We start from the raw sequence: 23026 nt of genomic DNA, 5'->3' as shown, positions 1-23026 counted from the left end.
AATGATATATGTGAATATGACAGTAAATACTAAATATTAAACATTATTGTGCAGCACATAAGATCAACAGCACACAGTGTGCTTTGAGGTAGGAGCCAAAAAGGGTGTAGTTTGTGGGTGTGATCACCCGTGTGTACACCTGTGAGCATGGACGCGCTTGTTTTTAAAAGGTTCCTTCATGTAATGATCTGCTAGAGGGTGTGGGGGGGCCACAGCCCCGTCCTCCAGGGCATGAAGCAGGTATGGAGGAGATCAAAACTCCAGACATCCAGAGGCCCCCAGAACACAAGAGACCAAGGAAGACCAACAGAGGGGCAGCTGCACCACTGTCCCAGAAAGAGCTGAGGAGAGTCCCAGATGAGGGCTCACTCAGCAGCCGCGGAGCAGAAGCCAGGGGGAGTTGCAGTGACGCCCCCGTGAGCTCCACCGGCAGCCAGCCGTGCCTGAGTGACCGAGCCCCAGGCCGAGAGGCCGGGGGCACCCCACCTCCGAAGTGGGTCCAGGCCACGATTTTTCTAAAACCTATAAACAATAAAAACAAAGACAGATTTAGCCACAGTATTACACCAAGGCCTACCAGAAGATCATATGTCCAGTGCAGATGTCACACAACCTATTGCCACTCGTGTGAGCGTAAGTCTCTAGTTTACAGTTAGCATGTCCTCCAGAACCTAATCCCGAGTTCAAACACAGGGCCAGGAGCCAGTAAGGGAGACAGTCATCCAGAGAGCATAGACTCAGACCTGGTCCAAGACCATTGCAGGACTGCAGCAACCACAAGAAACAACAAGAATTTCCCCGTTACAGCAACAAAGCAATCCATCTGTCACAGGCAGGAACAGTCTTTCATTCAAATGCAGCATTCAAGGTTTTTGTAAGAATGCCATCTTCAGCTGTAACAAATGCAGATCTTGGAAGCAGAAGAATTAGTGTAACCCAAATGTGACAGAGCCAAGAGATGATGGAAAATTGCTAATAGCGCTTGTGGCCTCTTTCAGCAGTCTTCAGTCTTCAGCTGTGAAACTGCAATAAACCAATAGAACTGTAGCAAAGCTGCAACTTCAAGTTCATTTTGCTGGCTGGTGCAAGAACATGTAGGTGTCGGCAGGGAACAGGTGAGAATGGAGGAAGATGAAACCCCAACCTGATGTCACCTACATTGCAGACTTTGTTTTTCACTCCAACATGTCCATGGGTGGTGAAAGACGGTTTGACTTTCAGTGACAGGATATAAAAAGAAGGGAATCTGCTTTGTGCAGATAAAGTGTTTCTCTGTTCTTTAAACTGTGAATGGAAAGTAGAAATAAACAGATACTGACTTGCAAACCAAGGTTATGCATTTTGCTGCCTGACAAACTCCCCTGCTGGCCTCTACCACTCATCCCTCCCCAGATTTCTGGAAACTCAAAGGTCAGCTTGCCATCCTGCTTTTTGCAACTGCTCAAAGTCAGACCTCTTGTTTCCTCCACTCTGACTCTCTCTGACACTCACCCAGAAACATCCTCCCATCTGGGACCTTGGATCTTAGCCGTGTCTAAGTAAGCAACCACTTCTGTCAGTTAATAGACTCACCTTGACTCTCTGTTGCAGTGGGCTCCACTCCTGTCTCGTCTGTCCAATAAAGCTTTGCACTCGTTGCCTATTGTGTCTGCTTTTGAGTCCCAACTTTGTGCTGGTCGTTCCAGCCTTGACAATTTTCACTTTTGTATAGCACTGAAACAGCTACTTCCCTGTCTGAAGTCACGACTGTACAGTGTCAAAGCTTTTACTTTGTTTTTAGAAGAAATTGTGGAACCTTGAGGTAACTGTTGTTATGATATGGTGTTGTATAAATAAAGCTGAATTGAGTCAGATAACTCCTATTTCAAACAGGGGTTTAATATCTGCACATACAAATGAGCTTATTTATTTTAAAGTCATGTTTTTACACTTTGAAGGACAGCATGTGGCAGTATGCACCGAGATCTGTAGCAACAGGGAGCCATTTCTGGGCTGTGTCTACTGTGCTATGAATCTCAGTGTTTAACACAAACTCATTCAGTGGCAATGCCCAGCATATAGGATTTTATTTCTCTATTTACACAATATCAACATTAATAACGATTCTGGAAACTCATGCTGACAAACTTAGTTGTGCTTAGCTTATAGCTAACTAGCTGTAACCCAAAGGTTGGCGGTCTAAGCTAGCATTACAGTCAGTGAAAATGTGTAACGAAGAAAAAATGAGCTTCACGTCACCAAATATAGTCCCTGTGTCATTTTACCTCATTTTAGTAAATTTAGTTTGAAGTGTAAACATATTTACCTCTGTTTTCCTTCTCTGTAGAAACTGCAGAAATAGTTTCCAGTCCATTTTTACTAAGAAATATGTTAATTACTCAATCTGGGCAGCCTTCCTGTACTCATTTGTTGCCCCTGGATGCCAAACACCTGGTGACTTTTTTCATTTAGAAATACTATATTTTTTTCTCTCCTCAGTACCAAGATGCACAGGTATACGAGTATCATGCAGCAAACCTATAAAGGCTTGGAGGTAAGCACCTAAATGACACCAATATATCAGGTATTGTTGTACCCCAGTTGCTTTGCACGCAACAAACACTTCACCTTGAAATAGAAAACCCAGACTTGAATATTAAAGTAGTAACACTTTTCATGATTTACAGGAACCCCAAATAACGTTTTCAGGGGGAGAAACGTTTCGTCACGGGCGGATCTAGAGGGGCGGCATGTGCAACCCCAAAATGAACTCTTGCCACCACTGGGGCCTTCCTAGGTTTGCATGTGAGAGTGTTGTTTATTAGGTATTAATAGTATTTACACTTTGAGGCCAGATACAGCTATCAGTGAATATATTGCATATTTATCCCCCCCGAGCACATTTTGGGGGGATATTCACCATGGGGATTTCAGATTACACACAGGTGGTCGGTTGTTACACTCTGGAAATGGAATGAAGGTGAGTGTTATTAACCCTCACGCTGCACCTCCAAATCACATGACTGATTTAAGCTAACACAGCAACAAGCTGCAGCCACTATTTCAGTGTGTTGAAAGCATACATCAGTTTTTACATTTTAATACCAGGCCACTAAATCTAGAGTTATGATTAAAGTATATATATAAGCCATCCTTTTTTCTGAACACTATTATCACGTTTAGTGTGAAATGGTTAGAAAAAAAAGGACTGCCATCTCTTTCCTATTGGTGGAAAAATGTACCGTATCGACCAATAACAAATAAAGGCAACACGTGGGATTTGGTTGTGTAGGAAGGTCGCCGGTTCGATCCCCCAGCTCTCTGTCCTGGTCGTTGTGTCCTTGGGCAAGACACTTTACCCTAGACAGAAGTGAGGCTGCCATATCGCACCATTGGCGCCTCTGGGGTACTGGTGGCCACTGGTGTTGGTCCTCTGGTGGCCACTGGTGTTGGCCAGAGGGGCCGATAGCACGATATGGCAGCCTCGCCTCTGTCAGTCTGCCCCAGGGCAGCTGTGGTTTGCCTCCACCAGTGTGTGAATGTGAGAGTGGAATTGTAAAGCACTTTGGGTGCCTAGAAGAGTGCCATATAAATGCAATCCATTATTATTATCTTATTGTGACACCTGATTGTTCTCTCATTTTAGTTATAGTGTTATTTTTAAATAATAAATATAATAAATTCTCTGCTTAGGCTGCTGCCCCCACGACCCGGCCCCGGATAAAGTGGAAGAAGATGGATGGATGTTATTTTTAAGTGGTCGTACAAAAACACCCGCCAGATGCATTGGCTCCATTTTTAGACAAATAGTTGTTCATAACTTTATTGTTTACAAAACTGGTGTCAAATTTGTGTCACACATAGTTTTCAAAATGTACAATTTATATTTGCATTTCAAGTTATAAAAAATCACGCACGAAACATGTCTGTGGTTTTTACAGTAAGACAAATATAACTCCTGGTAGGATTTTATGTTTTTGTGTGATTTCAGATCTGTTGTGTTACTACAGTACGGCAGTGAAAAACTATCTGTAAATTCAGACACGTGAGGTTGTGCTGAAAAGAATGATACCAAGCAAGGCAAGGAAGAAAAATGAAATGAAACAATTTGAAGGTGAAATACAAATCGTTAGCTTCATAGCATAATTGCCTAAGTCATTGACTTAGTCAAATGACTTAGGCAATTATGCTATGAAGCTAACGAAATGTAAACTCAAATGGACGGTTATATTTCACTATACTTTGGACCTCAGAGGGTCCATCCATTCGCTTCTGCTTATCCTTTTCAGGGTCGCGGGGGGCGCTGGAGCCTATCCCAGCTGTCATAGGGCGAGAGGCAGGGTACACCCTGGACAGGTCGCCAGTCTGTCGCAGGGCCAACACACAGGGACAAACAACCATTCACACTCACATTCACTCGAACATTCACACCTAGTGACAATTTAGATTAATCAATTAACCTATCCCCACAAGCTGCATGTCTTTGGACGGTGACGGTCACCTCAGAGGGTGAAGACAACAAATCAGATTCAGTAAAAAAACTCGATGTTACAGTCCCTGGTAAAGCATTGCTTTAGATGGAGAGACTCTTGAGGGACGGCTGTTATGAAGAAACTTTACCAGCAGCACACATCGTTGTGTGCCTCATCTTTCGGTCTTTTACCCAGGCTGATCTGCCATTCTTTCTTCCTTGGTTAGGTTTAGGGATTAGAGATCTGATCTAGATTATGTTATTATGATTTGGACACATTGTCAGTTGTGGACCTTGGATTCATCGGGTGTTTCGGCCATTATCACTAGACACCCTCATCCAAGGAGGCCCTGCCAGGGTTGATCAGGCCCTGGAGTGTCAGTGGTTTATGTTTAATTGTTATTTCTCTTTTTCTTTCTGCTGTTTAGTTTCCTACAGTTTATTTTCTATCTATTCACTGCAACTGAGGAATAAAACTTACATCTTTAGCATCTATTGAGCCTCACTTCTTCAAAGGGACAGAAAAGGTGACAGAGAGAAGTAAGACAAAAGGGACAAGATAGGAGAGAGCAGAGAGGAGAGCTGGAAGGGGGGCGCCCGATCTGGGTTCCCACACCTCCCCGCCGGATTGGGCTGTACGCTCTACCTCCCCACTGCCTCCCAGAAAAGGGAAGAAGAGCAGAGGGGAACATTTTTCTTTCCTATTCTTTCATTCCTCCTTTTAGTTTCAGTACCATGAGGTTAACCGCACAGTCCCCAGGAGGCCCCGAGACAGCTGTAGCAGTCAACCATGTTTTACCCCTGCTGAGCCTAGAGATGGCACGATACCACTTTTTTATGTTCGATACCGATATCATAAATTTGGATATCTGCCGATACCGATATGAATCCGATATAGTTTTTTAATCAATAAAACTGTTTTTTAATATCTTGCTGCATTTTGTATAAGTTCATACTCAAGTTTAAAACACCCCACTAAAGCTATTCTGTTACTCCTGTATGTAAAAAACACACTGCACCCAAAATATTTCATAGTTCAGCAAAACTGATCAATCTAATAAACTTAAACCTGCTCCATCCTCCTACTCTGGTATTTTAAAGAGTACTTAGCAGAAATATTAAGCAACCTAACTAACAGGGCTGCAAACTCCCAACAAAGAAAATAGTGAACCCCCACCCCCCCCCACCTCATGATGCTTAATTGATGTAATCAACTTTAATTTGATGCAGTGTGAAAAAAAAATGCACAGAAATAAATTATTTTTCAAGAATAAAAATAGATTCAACATCTTTCTTCAACAGAACTGCACAGATGGAAAAAGTACTATAGCTTACTAGGGTATATTAGACTTAACAGTTACTATATACAGTAATGGACTTCTATACATTTACATCAGATTAAAACTTTGGGTGTAAGATTTGGATAATTATTTATTAAAAGCTCGACATTTTAAATGAGAATAAGAAAGAAAAGTGTGTCTTTGTGCCCCCTTTTCCCTGTTCATGCCCTATCGGCCCCCCTGGCTAAACTTTGCTAGATCCGCCCCTGCACAGTTACCAGCCGTCAGCTACGTAGAAAAAGATTCTTGAGTAGAAAGTAATATTGAATAAATTCTAACAACAGCTGATCAAGGTTAAACGTGCTGCTGTTGTTCAGCCGCTGGTTTCCTCTTTCTGGTGCAAAGTGGGCCAAAAACAAACGAGAGAGACGATCAGCTGATCATTGATCAGTTTCATGATTGAAGTAGCAGCAGGAGAGGGAGGGAGAGGCAGTCGCTCCATATATCGGTTGTTAAGCTTAACGTGGGAATGCTTTACAAACATTCAGAGATGGACTTACACACTTGCTTTACTTCTCTCTGGGATCACTTCCTCTGAGATGAAATGCTGGTTTGGTAGCGAGGCTACAACTACACACAGCCGCTCTATCACGTGAGCACACTGCTCCGACGTGCTACGGTTTTGTGAGGTTCTTTTCTGATATTTAATGGATCGATTACATTTTTTATTTCTCTCCGATATCCGATCCAGTAATTTAGGTCAATATCGGACCGACACCGATACGTAATATCGGATCGGTCCATCTCTAGTTGAGGCAGGGGGCTGACATCTCTTGGGCAGCTAAGTGATGTCAGCCCTTTTTAGCCATAGCCAGTGACTGGTCCTCTCAGCAGTGGCAGCTAATTCTCTCGTTGCACCTGTCCTCTGACCCCAGTCTCTCTAAGCATTTTTGCTGTTGTACTGGCAACAAAGCCCCCCAGTAAAAAATAGGTTTAAACATTTTGTGTAAATGAAAGATGCAACAATGTGATTATTTCATTATTACAAAAGAAGAGTTAAGTTAGACTTGTGGTTGTAAATGAACCGTCCCATGTTGTGTAGCTTTCTGGATTTCAGGAGTCTTATGAACAGGACATTTGCACAATAAGGTTAATAAGCCCAATGAATCAACAGTGAGGTGTGAGGTCAGTTTATGATCATTAATATGCTAACTGTCATGACCATTGATCAACAACGAGGGATTTACAGGAACATTATGTTAATACTTTATTGAGAGGGATGAGCTGAAAGTGTTGAAACCCTTCTCCCACGTCACAGGTGAAACTCGAACATGAACATTAACACACATATTTTGGCAGGAATCCGTTGTGCTTTATATATTTTCATAAATGTCACCAACACTTGAAACACTGTCTGAAATTCTGAGGCTTCAGAGTCATTGCCTCAGTGTGCACGTGATGAAACACTTCCTGGATTTCTTGACGCATGCTCTGCAGCCTCGGCACAGCGCGTCCAATCACTACATCTCAGCTCCTTCACTCACTCACCTGGCTGTCTCCCCCACAATCACTGCTCTATTCTACAGCCCTCAGTCCTCAGAGAATGTCCTCCCAAACCAACTGTTCAAATTAAGTGGAGTAATCTGCCTCTTCCCCTGTGACGCTCACTCCCTACATTTCCCTGTAAACCAAGTCTTCTGTGTTTAATAAAATCCTCATTCAGAGCAATCAGCTGCTCATTGTGTCTGCATTTGAGTCCGGACTGTGTTATCAGCCTTCAGGGGCCCTGACATTTTATGTTTTTGGTTTGTTTTGAAATGCAAATGTCATTTTGGTCATTGTTCTGTTAAGATAAGATAAGATAAGATAAGATAAGATAAGATAAGATAAGATAAGATAAGATAAGATAACCTTTATTAGTCCCACACGTGGGAAATTTGTTTTGTCACAGCAGGAAGTGGACAGTGCAAAAGTTATGAGGCAAAAGTTAGAATACAATAAGAATAAATACAGTACACAACTGTACAGAATAGAATAAAATAAAATACTATATACAGTAGAATAAAATAAAATAAATATACAATAAGATAAAAATAGAATACAAATACAAATACTATATACAACTGAGTAAAAATACAACGATGACAGAAAGGATTATTGCACTTAGTATTATTGCATATGTATGGATGTGTGTGCTTGATCAGTTAAAGTCTTTATTATGGAGTCTGACAGCAGTGGGGAGGAAAGACCTGCGAAATCTCTCCGTCCCACACCGTGGGTGCCGCAGTCTCCCACTGAAGGAGCTGCTCAGTGCTGTCACAGTCTGCTGCATGGGGTGGGAGATGTTGTCCATCAGGGATGACAGCTTAGCCGCCATTCTCCTGTCACTCACCACCTCCACTGGGTCCAGAGGGCATCCTAGAACAGAGCTGGCCCTTCGGATCACCCTGTTCAGTCTCTTCCTGTCCCCAGCAGAGATGCTGCCGCCCCAGCAGACCACACCATAAAAGATAGCAGAAGCCACCACAGAGTCATAGAATTTCTTCAGGAGTGGGCCCTCCACTCCAAAGCCTTTGTAATAATGTTGTGATGCTGCACTGGGCTCACGGCCATGACAACATACACATATAGAGATTTTGGCTTCTGAACAGTTTTCCAGCCCCTTGAAATAAGAAGTTTTTAACTTTTTAAAAACCTTTTCAGTCAATAAAAATGCAGATGTGTTTGAAGTCTTTTCAGTGCTACAAACACACAGATTTGGACAAACAGTGAGAAAGAAGTGTGCAGAAACTGAGCAACAGTTTCCCTCTGATTAAGTCTTCTTCTGGCCGAGCAAGCTGTCATGTCTGCGATTTGTTTCTATGACTTTGTCCTGATGGAGTCAAACTGTAAAAGGACTATTTTAATTGCAGTTAGTAAATAATTTCAAATTTAATGATTTTGGATATTAGTTTAATTGTGTTAATGTGGAAAGTGGACTAATACGTGTGTGTGTGTGTGTGTGTGAGAGAGAGAGAGAAACATCACTTTATAAAATTGACTTCAGTTTTCATTTTCATTTAAATAAATTCCATAAATCTGATTTTGGAATAAAAATGTAAAATAATGACAAAAACCAGTTACATGTTCCACATTTAAAGAACTACCTAAAGTGTAACTGCTGCATCTTCTTCTTCTTGTTCTTGTTCTTATTATTATTATTAGTATTATTATTATTGTTGCCTAAGAAGAAAGTAAAATTTTTTGTTTGGTTTTTTTTTGGTCCTGTTTGTGTGTGTTTGCGTCATCATTATGTCAGCGCACAATAGCTCAAAGCGTTTTGAGCAGAGGCGGAGCCAGACGTTTTTTAATTAAGCAGCAAGGCAGAACAAAATCAGGGCTGTATCAAGACACAGGGACTAAACCCCAATTCAACCAGACCCAGAACTGATCCGGAATTAAAACAGGACTACAACAGTTCAAAATCAGGACTACTTGGGACTTAACCAAGACAGAACCAGAATCAGAACTAGATGATAGCAGCACTAAAAATCATCATAGACCTGCACTACACTTATTTTTTAATTCTACCAAAGTCCAATATTTAGATTGAGAAAAGTTTATATAATTATTTATCCTTGTTGTGCAAACAAGCCTGCAAAACTTAATAAATATAGAATTTGAAAAGTAACAAACCTAAAAAGAAACACTAGGTACGAGATACATGAGGACCTGTGATACGGTGATACTTCTGGTAAACAACCATTTGACTAACATGTGTGTCTCACCTGCTCTTGTTCCTCTCTGTTCTGTCCTCATTCTCCATCTCCCTCTCTCTCCCTCTCTGTTCCTCTCTCTCCCTCTTTGTGCTGACAATCATCAAATATACAGTTGAAACCGCATATTTATGTACTCTTCAGATCAAAAACTTTTTTAATTGTAACATCAAATCAGACTAAATGTTTATTTTTTTTTAGGTTGATAAATATAAAAACATATTTGTTAACTTTAAGAGTAAAGAGAGAAATCGTCTGTATTTCTTAATTGTAAATGGCACCAAATTGTATTCAAACTGAGCCACACTTATGGAGCTCCACAGTTCTCTTCCTGGTGTTTTGTTGACATCTCTTGATGTTCCCATGTCACAGAAACAGGCTCTGTGTTTTGCCTTATATGCATCCACAGCTGTGCCACCAGTTTACTCACATGGACTCTACGAACCTATCAGAAGCTTCTTCAGCTCAGAATGGAATCGTCTGCAGTTTTCTTATTAATTAACAATAAACTTAGTGTACATGTACTCCTAAATTTGAAAGTGATAAAAATAGAAGCTCTGTCTCTCTTTATTCTGACATTTAACTCATTCAAAAGATATTTCAATATTTATCTAAAACAAAAGTTTACTCTAAATTGATGTTGTACAGTAAAAATGTTTTATGTTTTCTCCCTAAAGTGTAAATATCTGGTTACAAATGTGAATATCCTGCTGTGTACTGAAATCCCTCGTTTTGCATAGAAATATACTGAACAACATACAAAGCATAATATATAAAATAACATCTACCTGAGTTTTTTCTTTGAAAGAAGCCTCTAATGTCCATTCTTATATTTCAGTGCATAACTGAAACCGATTTAGTCGGAAGGGTAAGAACTGAAAATATGAAATAAACACATGTAAGCTGAGACTCTCTAAAGAAACAGCTTTGTTGTTGTTCGGCTTTTCATTTCGCCGTTTGTTGATTCACTTGAAGAGCGAGTAACGTAATATTGGTCAAGTGATCAGTTTGATATCAATCTTTCGTGATTCACCGTCATATTTACATTATTTGTACAGTACGAATGATTTGCTTTGGTACCTGGTCAAACTTAAGCTCTCCTTAGTATGGCTGGCTCCGTCTCTCCAACAGCGCACTCGCAGGCAGCAGCTGCCCCGCCCCCTCGCTCAGTGCCTGAGCTCGGATCATACCAATATCAGGGGGGATTCACGCACAGTCGTAAATTCCCACAGTGTGCACTATGTGCTTCGAATATTGTGTGCACTTTTTGTTATAAACAGTTGTCAGCCAGGCATCTAACTATGAAAAAATTACACTCCAAAAGACCCCGGGCTTCTGACAAAACAACCCGGGCTTAAGCCCAGTAAGCCCCCCCCCCCCCCCCCCCCCCCCCGCTCCGCCCCTGGTTTTGAGTTATTTTTGATAAAACTTTGAGGACATATAGAGATGGGTGATGTCAACCATCCACTAACATCTGGCTTATGTCCACAGAGGTCTTCAGGGTCTTTTACTTAGAAACAGATATGTTAGAAGTGTGTATGGATGTAGAAAGAACCGTGTCCTGTGTCAGGCTACTTAAAACTACATGTGTCATTGTTTGTATTGCCAACATACAGGAATATGTAGGGAATGATAAATTGGGATTTGAAATAGCACATAACTTTATTATAACTTTGTTATGTACGTTACAGTAACAGGTTATAATTGTTTAAATACATAACTATTTCACATGTTTACTTAATATTTAATAATAAACAATGAAATGAATGCTACACATGTTCTACAGGGTGGGCCATTTATATGGATACACCGTAATAACATGGGAATGGTTGGTGATATTAAAGTCCTGTTTGTGGCACATTAGTATATGTGAGGGGGCAAACTCCTCAAGATGGGTGGTGACCATGGTGGCCATTTAGAAGTCGGCCATCTTGGATACTTTATTGTCATCTCTGCTACATACAGTCCAGGATATAGAGAGACGAGACGACGAGGCTCCAGTTACAGCAGTGCAAGTAACCAAACAATAAATATAAGAGTAAGAAAATAAATATAAACTTTAGGACTCGGGGTAAAGGATCAATAACATTTTTAACATTTATAATTTACAGTTTGCTGATTTAAAGTCTCACACAAGCCGTCGAAAGGGGAGGGGCCGGCTGCTTCCAAATAGAGCACATTTCATTCATAATGATGTAAATCCAAGCCCATTATCTATTCATGATTTGAGTCCTGGGTTGTGGGAAATCCCAGAAATGCACCCTACACAAAGTGATTCTGTGAACTAAGGTGTAGGTGTGTTAGGTTAAGTTGTGGTGATCCTCGAGTTGGGGGATTTGTGTTCATACTGGAGTGCAAAATTAAAACCAATGGAAGACGGACAAGAAACGTTCAAAGCCATCAGCTGCTCAGTTTAGAAAAAAGAGAAAAGAAGAGGAGGAGAAACGAGCAAAAGATACAGGTAAGCAGATGTGTGATTGGATAATGGCAGGTCATCCTGAAACAATCAGAATCAGAACACTTTATTAATCCCTAAGAAAATAATGTGGGTAGAGTTGCTCCAAGAAGAAATGGTAAAAATAGCAACAGTAACAGACTAAACTCCAAGCAACACATTATGTTACAGGTTTTAATATCAATTAGTCATTGTCAGTTGTTGATTTCTCTCTCGAATTATGATGGCTGTTTGGTAGCTGTTTGCATACTATGCATACTCTCTCTCTCTTCATGTGTGTGTGTTTCTCTGGTGAAATTCAGTGTGGTTCCGACAACAGTTTTATGTTAATGTACAATCCTTAATGTGTTTTGTGTGTGTGTGTGTGTGTGTGTGTGTGTGTGTGTGTGTGTGGGTGGGTGGGGGGGGGGGGGGGGGGGGCGCCAGAGGGAGTGTTCGCCCGGGGCGCCAAACAGGCTAGGACCGCCACTGGTCAGAGGACAGATAAAAGGTTCGTCCAGTAAAGAGGATCTATTCACAACTTCTGTAGAGGGAAGCAAGTGTAATCCTCACATTTTGACTTTTTAATCCAAATAGATTTTACTACTTTCTTTTCGTAATGTGGCTCTAATGCTCCACCGTCCAAATCTGAGTCAAGAGGCTTTTGTTTTGAAAGGTCTATCGGAAGTCTGTGGTTTGGAGCTTGCCAGGCTGCTCCCAAACTGCTTTCCTGTTCCAACTCCAGCAGTTGCATGATAAAGCAAGACTGTGAAGTGTTTACAGAGGATGACACTCAGTCCCGTCACGCATTTTGCCGCCGCTCTCGGATAAATGCTCATTTTTCCTTCCGCCTGCGCTAAAATAATAATAATAATATTGTTATTGGCTGAATCGGATCCAGGATGCCCAGAAACGGGATAGAAATCCCCTTGTTTTCTAAATCCAGCGTGACGTCACCGCCGTTATGCTGATTTGTTACATTTAGGACACCGTGAAGTAAAAGTGAGAAGGAAAATGGGATTCCTGCACCAACTCCATCTTCTGCTGTGGAAGAACATATCTCTGAAGAGGAGGGGGCCGGTAAGTGTGGCTGTGTTCTGCCCCGCTGCTGCATTGCCCACAGATGATATTTGGACTAATTCTACCTCCGCCCGCTTCGGTCTGCATATGTTCCCATCAGGCATTAGGATAATACCGCAGCGTGAGAGTGGCTGGGTGTTGCTGAGCAGGAACGTGTACTGTGCGTGTGTCCGTGCTGGCGAACAGGTTGCTTCGACATAAACAACTGTATGAATTGTGAGCAGGCCTATGCAGCGTCTGTGAGCCATGTTGGCGTGGCCTGATCACGATTATGATTGTGATCATATTCAACAGCTGTTGTAGTATTTTAGAAATATTACAACATGTTTGATGTCAGCCTGAGAACGTAGGCTGTAACATGTTGTTGTCATTGCGGAGCTACTTCAGCACCACCCAATGAAACATAGATTTGATATGAACTTTTCTCACATTAAGATTTATGGCAACAGGAATATTGTGAAGCTTAATTTTGACTGCAGTGTTCAGGTAATTCATATATGCTGTGTGTGACATAATGGTGATGAAATCATTCTGCTCGAGCAGGGACAGGTATTTCAGCTTCTTGTTCGTGGAGTCAAACTCTGGAGTTGCTTTTGCAGTATGCTTTGGGTCGTTGATCATCACCAAATCACAACAGCAGTTCCCTGAAGTGCACTTGCACTCAGACAATCCCTTCTGAGTAAGTACTTGGCAATGAAAGACAAACTGGGACAGAACCAGGGTTAGGGAGGGCCCAGGACCGTACTCTACTCTTTATCAGTTATATCATGTATACACACCTGTAACCCAGTTCCACTGGCGGCCATACCTGTCCCTGTCATAATAACGCATCCATCATGTTTGACAGATAATGGGGTTTGCTTTGGATAATAAGCTGTTCCATTATTTCTGGCCTTTTTGTCATCATTCAGGTACAAACTAATCTTGGCTCCATCGGTCCGAAGCTTTCCTGTGATAAATGTGCTGGTTATTACAAAGCTTTTCAACTTGAGCACTCAAACCACTTGGAGTACAACACTGTGTTATGAAACCTTCTGTATTTACATTTTTACACTTGATAATGATACTCCCACCTCCTTCAGAGTGTTCTTGACTAGGACAGTGTGTTTTGAAGGGGTTTACCATGGAAACATTTTTGCAGTTGTCCACTATATTTGTCTCACATGGTCTTTTTGGTGTTGCTGGAAGACACCAACAAAATGTAGCCGTGTCACTGATAGGTCTGAAGGGAAGCGGGCCTCGCCTGGCCACAGAACTGCTTGATCAGTCGGTAGTTTTCTTTTTCTTTCTCTTTAAACGTAGCCGAGGCACCACGCGGCAAAAACTCACAATCTTACGATTATATTTGGCTTATTTCTAGTCAAAATAATCTCATGACACTTAAAATTAAAATTCCAAACAGCACAAATTCTATTCAAAGCAAAAAATAAAGAACTGCCAGGAAATATTCAGAGTATGTTTTTTTTGAAAGAAGGAAGTTATAATTTAAGGGGTTTTTGTAACTTCAAAACAGGGAAGGTTTGTACTACAAGAAAAAGCTTTTGTGTTTCTGTGCATGGAGTGAAACTATGGAACAGTCTGAATATGGAATTAAAGCAACGTCCAAACATAAAACTGTTCAAAAATAGTTATAAAAATATGATCTTCTCGAACTATAAAGAAAAGGAAAATATTGAAATTAATTGAATGTCTCTATTTAAAAAACAAACAAACTCATGTGATATTATAGTATATAGTAAATCAGAAATCTGTTCACTATTTTTATTACAAATTATAAGTAAGGAAGCTGACTAAATATTAACTGATAATTTATGGTAAAGGGGTGGGATTAAATAAAGTGTTTACTTCCTCCCTTTCAACATGTAAATTAATCAGAATGGTTTTTTTTGTATGTATTTTTTTCTCTCTAATTTTCTTTTCTAAATGTACCTGTATATTGTTCACATGTTGAAATAAATTACCAATCAATCAATCAAAATAAGACACAATCAGCTACAGAGAAATTTCAGTAAGATATAGGAACTTGTTTTTATCTTGTATTAAGCGAAAAAAATCAGCCAATGGAATAAGTGAAAACTGTCCAGTTTCGAGATGCAGCTTTGTGTAGATGCACAATATAGAAGACATACATACATGTGACAGTAACGAAACCCAGGGCTCTGCTGTAATGTGGTGTCAGTCTGTGGTACCAGCAGCTAGCAGTGTGTCTGACCTAGATCTAGTAAACAGAAGTGGGCTGGCATGGTATCTATGAAGACCACGAATAGCTGAGGACTCGTAGAAAAAGATTTTAAATGAAGAGATAACACAAAAACGGAAACACAACAGGAAAGGGATAAACCATCTGCACAGGAGAAAGGAGAGGATACGAGAGAGAAAGACTTTAGAGATGGAGGGATGAAGAATGAAGCTCCTGACTGATAATAGAGCGAATCTGTAGAGGAGCGTTTTAAGGACCACCGAGGGCTTGCACCGGAGACGTGACATGACCTCGAAATCCTTGGGTTTCAAAGTTCGACTCGACTTCAGGGCATTTAGATGCAGTTTGAGCTTCTGATTGTTCTGCTCCACACATGGATGAAGTTACTGACGAGGTTCGGATCTCCTTCACCAACTGTGTGTAATTTACATGCTTACAGACGAGGCTGTGTTCCTTACACAGACACATCCACAAGGCCTGACCGTGTGGTATAGGAATATTAACAGATCTGCAGCGTGTGCTATGTAATACAACAACAACAACAACAACAACCTTTATTTATAGAGCACATTAAAAGCCTAGGCATACCAAAGTGCTTTACAGAAAAACAATAAAATAATACAGTTAAGAGCATTAATATCAAATATAATAAGAACAGCAGACAATGTTCACAGTAGAAAGCCACTAATAAAATGGACTGCAGCACATAGATTATAGCAGACCCAGTGCCGCATGATAGAGAACACCAAGAATGAAGGAATAGTAAAAAGTTAATGCAATAGGTCGCAGTTAACAGTCAGCATTTAACGGGTAGAGAAGGCAAGTTCAAAAAGATAAGTTTTAAGGCGTGCTTTAAAAGAAAAAATAGAATCAGACTCCCGAATGCCAATCGGGAGGCTGTTCCATAACTCAGGTGCAGCAAAGGCAAACGATCGATCGCCTCTAGATTTCAACCGAGATCTGGGCTGAACTAACAATAACTGCGAGGATGACCTTAAAGCCCTGGCAGGGACATAAGGGTTTAAAAGTTCCTTAAGATAGGTTGGTGCAGTATTATTGATAATTTTAAAAGTAAGCAGCAAAATTTTAAATTGAATACGGTATTGGATAGGCAGCCAATGCAGCTCAGCAAGAACCGGAGTAATATGGTCAAACTTCTTGGTTTTAGTTAGAATACGTGCCGCAGCATTCTGAACTGTCTGTAATCTATGTAGAAGGGTAGCATGGAGACCAGAATAGAGTGAGTTACAGTAATCTAGTCTTGACGTTACAAAAGCATGAATGAGCTTTTCTAAGTCATTATACGGGATATAGTGTCTGGCCCTGGAGATGAGACGAAGCTGATAAAAACTAGATCTGACAACAGCAGACACCTGTTTATCAAGTTTAAAGGAGCTGTCAAACAAGACACCCAGATTCTTGACAGTATCAGAGAAAGAACTAGTAAGAAAGCCAAAGGCATCTTGAAGTTTGGCGCGAAGGGCATTACTGCCAAAAATCACGATTTCAGTCTTTTTTTCATTGAGAATAAGAGTATTTGCCAACAGCCATTTCTTGACCTCACTCATGCACTCACGAAAGTTATTTAAAGATAAAGCGAGATCATCATGTAACTCAAAATAAATCTGGATGTCATCCGCATAATAGTGAAAAGCAATGTGGTATTTCTCAAAGATAGCGCTTAAAGGAAGCATATACAGTGAGAAAAGGGTCGGGCCTAACACAGAACCCTGGGGGACACCACAGCAAACAGGTACAGGGGAAGAGGAAGATGAGGCCAGATGTACCGAAGAAAGCCGATTGGAGAGGTAAGATTTGAACCAGTCCAAGGCAGTGCCCTTAATGCCAACAGAGTGCTCTAATCTTGCGACTAGGATGTTATGGTCAACCATATCAAATGCAGATGAAAGATCCAATAGAACTAAAACAGAAGGACGACCATTATCAGCCATAAGTAAAAGATCATTAAAAACACGAAGCAGCGCTGATTCAGTGCTATGATGTTGTTTAAAGGCTGACTGGAATTTATCATTTATATTATTCTCGTCCAGGTAGGTCTGCAGTTGAAGTAGAACCACCTTCTCAAGTATTTTAGCCAAGAAAGGAAGCTTGGAAATCGGTCTATAGTTGGCAAAATCACTATGATCCAGGTTATTTTTCTTTAAAACGGGTTGAATAAAAGCATGTTTAAGAACTGAAGGTACATAACCAGAAAGCAAGGAGAGGTTCAATATAGACAATAGACAGGGTCCAATTACATTAAAACAATCCTTGACTATACGAGATGGAAGAACATCATGTACACAATTAGTATTGTTTAGTTTCTCAGTTATACGCTTCAGAGTGGGAAGTGAAATTAATTCAAATTGATGTAAGGCAGCAGAACAGTCAGGATTAGACATACTGTCAGCCACCAAAGGAAGCGTAGATCTAAGAGATAAAACTTTATCTAGAAAGTAGTTTGAAAATTTTTCACAGAGACCTGGGGAGCACGAGAGTGGCATAGAGGGACGAGGATTCACCACTGAGTTAAAAATTTTAAATAGGATGCGAGGATTGTCACCATTAGAAGTAATAATCTTAGCGAAGAAGGCTGCTTTAGCCATTCTGGCAGCAGATTGGAATTTCGAGCGGCTAATACGTAAAATGTCATATGATGACTGGAGTCTATCATTCCTCCACCTCCTCTCATCGCGCCTGCACAAACGCCGTAGAACACGGACAGAGTCGTTTAACCAGCATTGCGAGTAGGTTCTGGGGCGTTTGTGTTTGATAGGTGCAATAGTGTTAAGAATCGAGGAACATGTAGTTAAAAAAGTATTGGTAAAATTCTCAAGTGTGTGTGGGATAAAACAGTCCGACATATTAAGTGAAGAATTAACAAAAGATGTAGAGAAGTTGACCACAGTATCAGCGTTAATAGTCCGAGTAGGATGGAGAGGAACCTCCAAGTAAGGGTCAGTGATACCCAGGTCAACGTCAAAGATGACCGGGGAATGATCAGAAAGTCCAGTATTTCTAATTTCCTTAATGCATATATCCACGTTAAATGAAAAAACCAGATCAAGGGTGTGACCCTTAACATGAGTAGGTTCATTTACCCACTGGGTAAGATTAAAAGAGTCAGTCAGTGCAGAAAAATCTTTAGACAGGTGGTCATCCATACAACAAACATGAATATTGAAGTCACCAGAAATAACTACAGAATCATATTTAAAAAGAATAGAACCCAAAAAATCAGCAAATTCAGAAATGAACATCATATGATATTTAGGCGGACAATAAGCCACGACACACAGAGTAGTTCGAGGGCCAGTCAATTCCAATAGCTGAGCTTCAAAGCTAGAATAGGTTGGGGAGGGTAGCAGCCGTGCCTCAAGTTTATTTCTAAAAACCGAGGCTAAGCCACCACCTCTACCAGTAAGCCTCGGTGAGCTAAAAAAGGCACAGTCAGAAGGGAGAAGTTCAGAGAAGGGGATGAACTCACCCGGAGAGGTCCATGTCTCAGTCAAAAATAAAACATCCAGACCCGAGGAGAGAAAAAAATCATTTAAGAGGAAGGCCTTATTAGAAAGAGACCTAACATTAAATAAGGCCATCCGAGTCCGAGGAGTCCTGTCCTTAGTAGTAGCTCGTTTGAGGGTACTGAGGTTGTTTTGTTGAACACCACGGCCAGGCAGTGATATCCAAGAACGAGCAGAGTGGAAGGCCACTGGGCAGGCAGGATAGGACTGAGGGCCAACGGGACATATCCAACGGTGGTTGAGCAGTTTAGCCGCAAAGCGGCTACCAAGATGGTGGATGAAACGAGAAAATTCACAGCTAGTAGGGGGGTAATCCGTAGCCATGGCTCTGATATAAGCCTTGAAGCGGACACGGACACCACTCCTTCTACCCCGTCTCCTGGGGCGTATCCTGCGGGGCATGTGAAGAGGTAAATCGGTCAGATGAGTGGGAGAGACGGGCATCAGGGGAATGGCATCACCCGCGGTCCCAAGACAGTTCGGTCGTTGAGAACAGGAGAAACGAAGATTCAGGAGCGTGTTTCTATCATAGGTTATTAGCGTACAATCACCTAGAGAACAAAGTGCCAAAGATAAAGACACAAGGAGTACAACGCCGAGGCGCAGACGGAGTCGAAGACGGCCAGCCATGCACACCGGCGCCATCTTGGACATCACACATCCCATGATGTACATGTTAAATACTCATACCTGATCAAAACTAAATATAAACCTGTCCTTAAATACTGAAAACCTGGTTTCACAGAGAGAGTGCAGCACTGAACTTTCCTGCATCCAGCTGTTTGTTGGTCTGATCAGATCAGATCTGATATCTAAATATCAATGGTCAATAACGGTGACGTGAGAACACATTCGGGTTCTGGTTGGACTAAAATGTGAGGAATTAATGGTGAATTTCTGTTTCAAGTTTTGTGCACAATGAAAGAAGTGTGTGATTTTTCAGTTTGTTTGCTGTTTTTTGGAGTTATCACAGTTAATTGTTAAAAGGACAGTTAACCTAAAAAATATCTAAATATCTCTTTTCTGACAAATATCGAGCTTGTTCCAAATGGGTTAAATGAAGACTTGGTTATTTTTAAATATTCACAGCAGGCTGTCCACGAGGTGTTTATGCTAAGACTATTAAAGCAGTTCTGATGCAAAATACTGGAGACAATGAAAGGCAGCTCAGAGCTTTGTCCACAGAGTGCCTGTTGTGAATGGACGCTGAGTTTCAGGAGCTTGATATGATCCGTTATGAAACGTACTGCAATCTGTTGGTGAAGAAGTGATGACAACAATTTGGTAGTTCTGGACCATCATCATCTTTTGCCTTTTGTGATGGTTTGTTTTTCCACAGAAATGCTAAGATGTTTCAGTCAGGTGACTTAAACCAAGAACTGGAGGATTTATTAGGGGTCAGTGAGAGTTGATTTTAGGCTGAAGGTAAAGACTTCAGTTTTAACTGTTCAAATATCAGAAATTCAAAGTCAAGCAAGGAAAAAATGCATGGAACCACATTTTGGGGGGGGTTTCTACAGTATGGAAGAAGTATACGTGGCAGTTATGTTTGTGGAGTGCATGGATGAAATAAAACTGTCAGCACTGAACCACCTGACTGCCTTTCCAAGTATGCCAGCCCTGTTTCACAGCCTGTTGAGGAAAACTGCCTGATCAGCTGTGTCAAACACTGAAGTCAAGTCATGTTACTTAAGTATTGATTAAAATCCTATTCATAATCCTAAGCTTCTTGTGAACTGTTTTTAATTGTCAGACTGAAATGAATCAGTACGTTTCTGTGTTCCATTAGCTCTATAAGATGCCTGCTAATTATGTTTTAGGGGTAATTTGCAGATTGGGAGGTAGTTATGATAGAATATACAATCGATTTCCAATTAAATATTACAGAGGTGGCACTGACATTCACTGGAACATGGTTAACTAGATTTTTAATGTTGTTGAAGACAAGCTACAGGTTACGTTTCATAGTGGGAACCATTTGATGTTAGTTAGTCATTAAAAAAAAAACACAACTGTCTCATATAAAAGGAGGTAGAGCAGGTCATCTGCTGATCAGAAGAACATGTCTATGTAGGTTCTCAGTCATCCACATCATCGTAGTCTAAGGACCTTGGACATGAAAGCAACTGGACTTCTTTAAGGTTCTTGAAGACATTTCAGCTCTCCTCGGAGAAACATCTTCAGTTCTAAAACCAAACGGTGCAGAGTCCCAGGCATGTAAAGCCTAGTGGGAGTTTTACCTATTGATCATGTACCTCATCACATGAGCCAAGGTGTGAAAAAAGGGTGTGGGTTATTATGGGCCGAGGTTTCGGGTGCAACCACTGTGAGACCTTCCCTCACTCTATCATGTGATCACCTGATGATGTAGATGTGAGTGGATATTAAAGTGTGTGGGTAGTGATCTCAAAACTGCATTGTTGGTAGCAGACAGTTGTTGTTGGTTTAGAGTAGGGCTGCCACGATTAGCCGACTAGTCACGATTACGTCGACTATCAAAATCGTCGACGACTAATTTAATAGTCGTCGCGTCGTTTGAAGCTTTGTAAGATCCCAAAAGACGCAGGAATAAGTAGTTTGGTTTAGATTAAAGTTATAGTTTCTACACAGCTGAATAAACATCAAGCAGACAGCTGATCATCAGAAGTGTGAGATGCTCGAGAATTTACTCCGGTGTCCTGTTATATTTTAGATAGCAAGGAGTTTATTAAACTTCACCGAAACAATCTGAAAATTTCATTAAAATTGAATAAACTATCATCTTGTCTTTATTTTTAGTTAGCACCTTAAAAGCTTAAAGCTGTAAGCTAATGATAGTTATATAAGAGCAGATGCTGCTGGTGCAATAAGCTGTACGTTTTACTCCAATGGATGATGATCTGATTAGTCGACTAATCGTAAAAATAATCGGTGACTAGTCGACTATCAAAATAATCGTTTATGGCAGCCCTAGTTTAGATGCAGATGAACAGCTGAGTCTTGTCCTGTCACGGGGCTCTTCTATGTTGTGCCATGAGTTCATGCAGTGGCTGTTTGGTTTCTCTGAGGTCTGAGTACTACTTGTTGCACTGCACAGCATACACTGTCTATATTAGGTTTGGGAGATTTGTTCTTGGGATAAACCAGTGTTTGTCTGAGGGTGTGGCTGGGTGACCAGGATGTCATGTATGAGCTTCTCTGATAAACCTGTTACATAAGGGATGACAGTGTTGTTCCTTTGCATGGTCCTAAATTACTCCCAGTTTGTTTTCCAGAGGGTGGTGGGAGTGAAAGAGGAGGTACTGGTCTGTGTGTGTGGGCTTCCGGTAAACTTCAGTGTTGAAGTTTCCAATGTTTACAGCACAGTCCACAAACAGGAAACTGTTATCTTTATGTCTTCCTGGTGAACTTTATGTTTCTATCCACTGAGTTGATGTGAGCAGTGAAGAATTCCACTTTTTGAGTTTTTATTTTGACACAGGTGCCATCCATGTATCTGTACCAGTGGCTATATACTGTCCCTGTAGAAGAGCCAGGAGCCTTTCTTTCCTTTTTATTTATTTATTTATTTGCCTGTCCCGTTTGGCTCTTTTGCCATCAGAATTATTGTTTAAAGGCGAAGAAAGATGCCCAACGGATTTACTTTACCAAATGGACCATCCCAGCCTTGCCGTAATGGTCCATTTGATTCACCTTTTGTTGTTTATTTTATTTTATTTTCACTTGCTAAATACGGGACAGATTTGACTGGGGAAAAGAAAAGGGAGAAAGAAAGAGGGAAAGAAAAACAGCGGGGAAGAGGGACGGGGATAAAGGGCAAAAAACAAAAACCAACAAAACAAACAGACAAAAAATCCATCTCACCTGGATCACCTGTTGAGAAAGAAAAAAGAGAAAACAAGCAGAAGAAAAAAAAGAGCAACATAATAAACAACATCACGATGATATATGGGAACATGACAGTAAATACTAAATATTAAACATTATTGTGCAGCACGTAAGATCGACAGCGCACAGTGTGCTTATGGTAGGAGCCAAAAAGGGTGTAGTTTGTGGGTGTGATCACCCGTGTGTACACCTGTGAGCATGGACGCGCTTGTTTTTAAGAGGTTCCTTCATGTAATGATCTGCTAGAGGGTGTGGGGGGGGCCACAGCCCCGTCCTCCAGGGCATGAAGCAGGTATGGAGGAGATCAAGACTCCAGACATCCAGAGGCCCCCAGAACACAAGAGACCATGGAAGACCAACAGAGGGGCAGCCGCGCCACTGTCCCAGTAAGAGCTGAGGAGAGTCCCAGATGAGGGCTCACTCAGCAGCCGCGGAG

The 23026-nt window shown here is 41.1% G+C and overlaps 1 protein-coding gene across 2 annotated transcripts in view; it reads left to right on the top strand.

The window, feature by feature from the left end:
* Positions 1–12674: 12674 nt before the first annotated feature.
* abca2 (ATP-binding cassette, sub-family A (ABC1), member 2) overlaps positions 12675–23026 on the top strand; it is a 116332-nt gene continuing 105980 nt past the window's right edge. For both annotated transcript variants that reach the window (XM_085367023.1, XM_085367024.1), the window contains exon 1: positions 12675–12999. In XM_085367023.1, coding sequence (XP_085223149.1) covers positions 12934–12999 — 66 coding nt within the window. In that variant the 5' untranslated portion in view covers positions 12675–12933. The remainder of the gene's footprint in view (positions 13000–23026) is intronic.

Source organism: Diplotaxodon limnothrissa, linkage group LG12 (assembly GCF_057381915.1).
Source record: "Diplotaxodon limnothrissa isolate DT_005_m linkage group LG12, D_limnothrissa_male_GT1.1, whole genome shotgun sequence".
NCBI lineage: Eukaryota > Metazoa > Chordata > Actinopteri > Cichliformes > Cichlidae > Diplotaxodon > Diplotaxodon limnothrissa.
The sequence above is the reverse complement of the archived record's forward strand: the minus strand, read 5'-3'. Positions and strand labels throughout refer to the sequence as shown.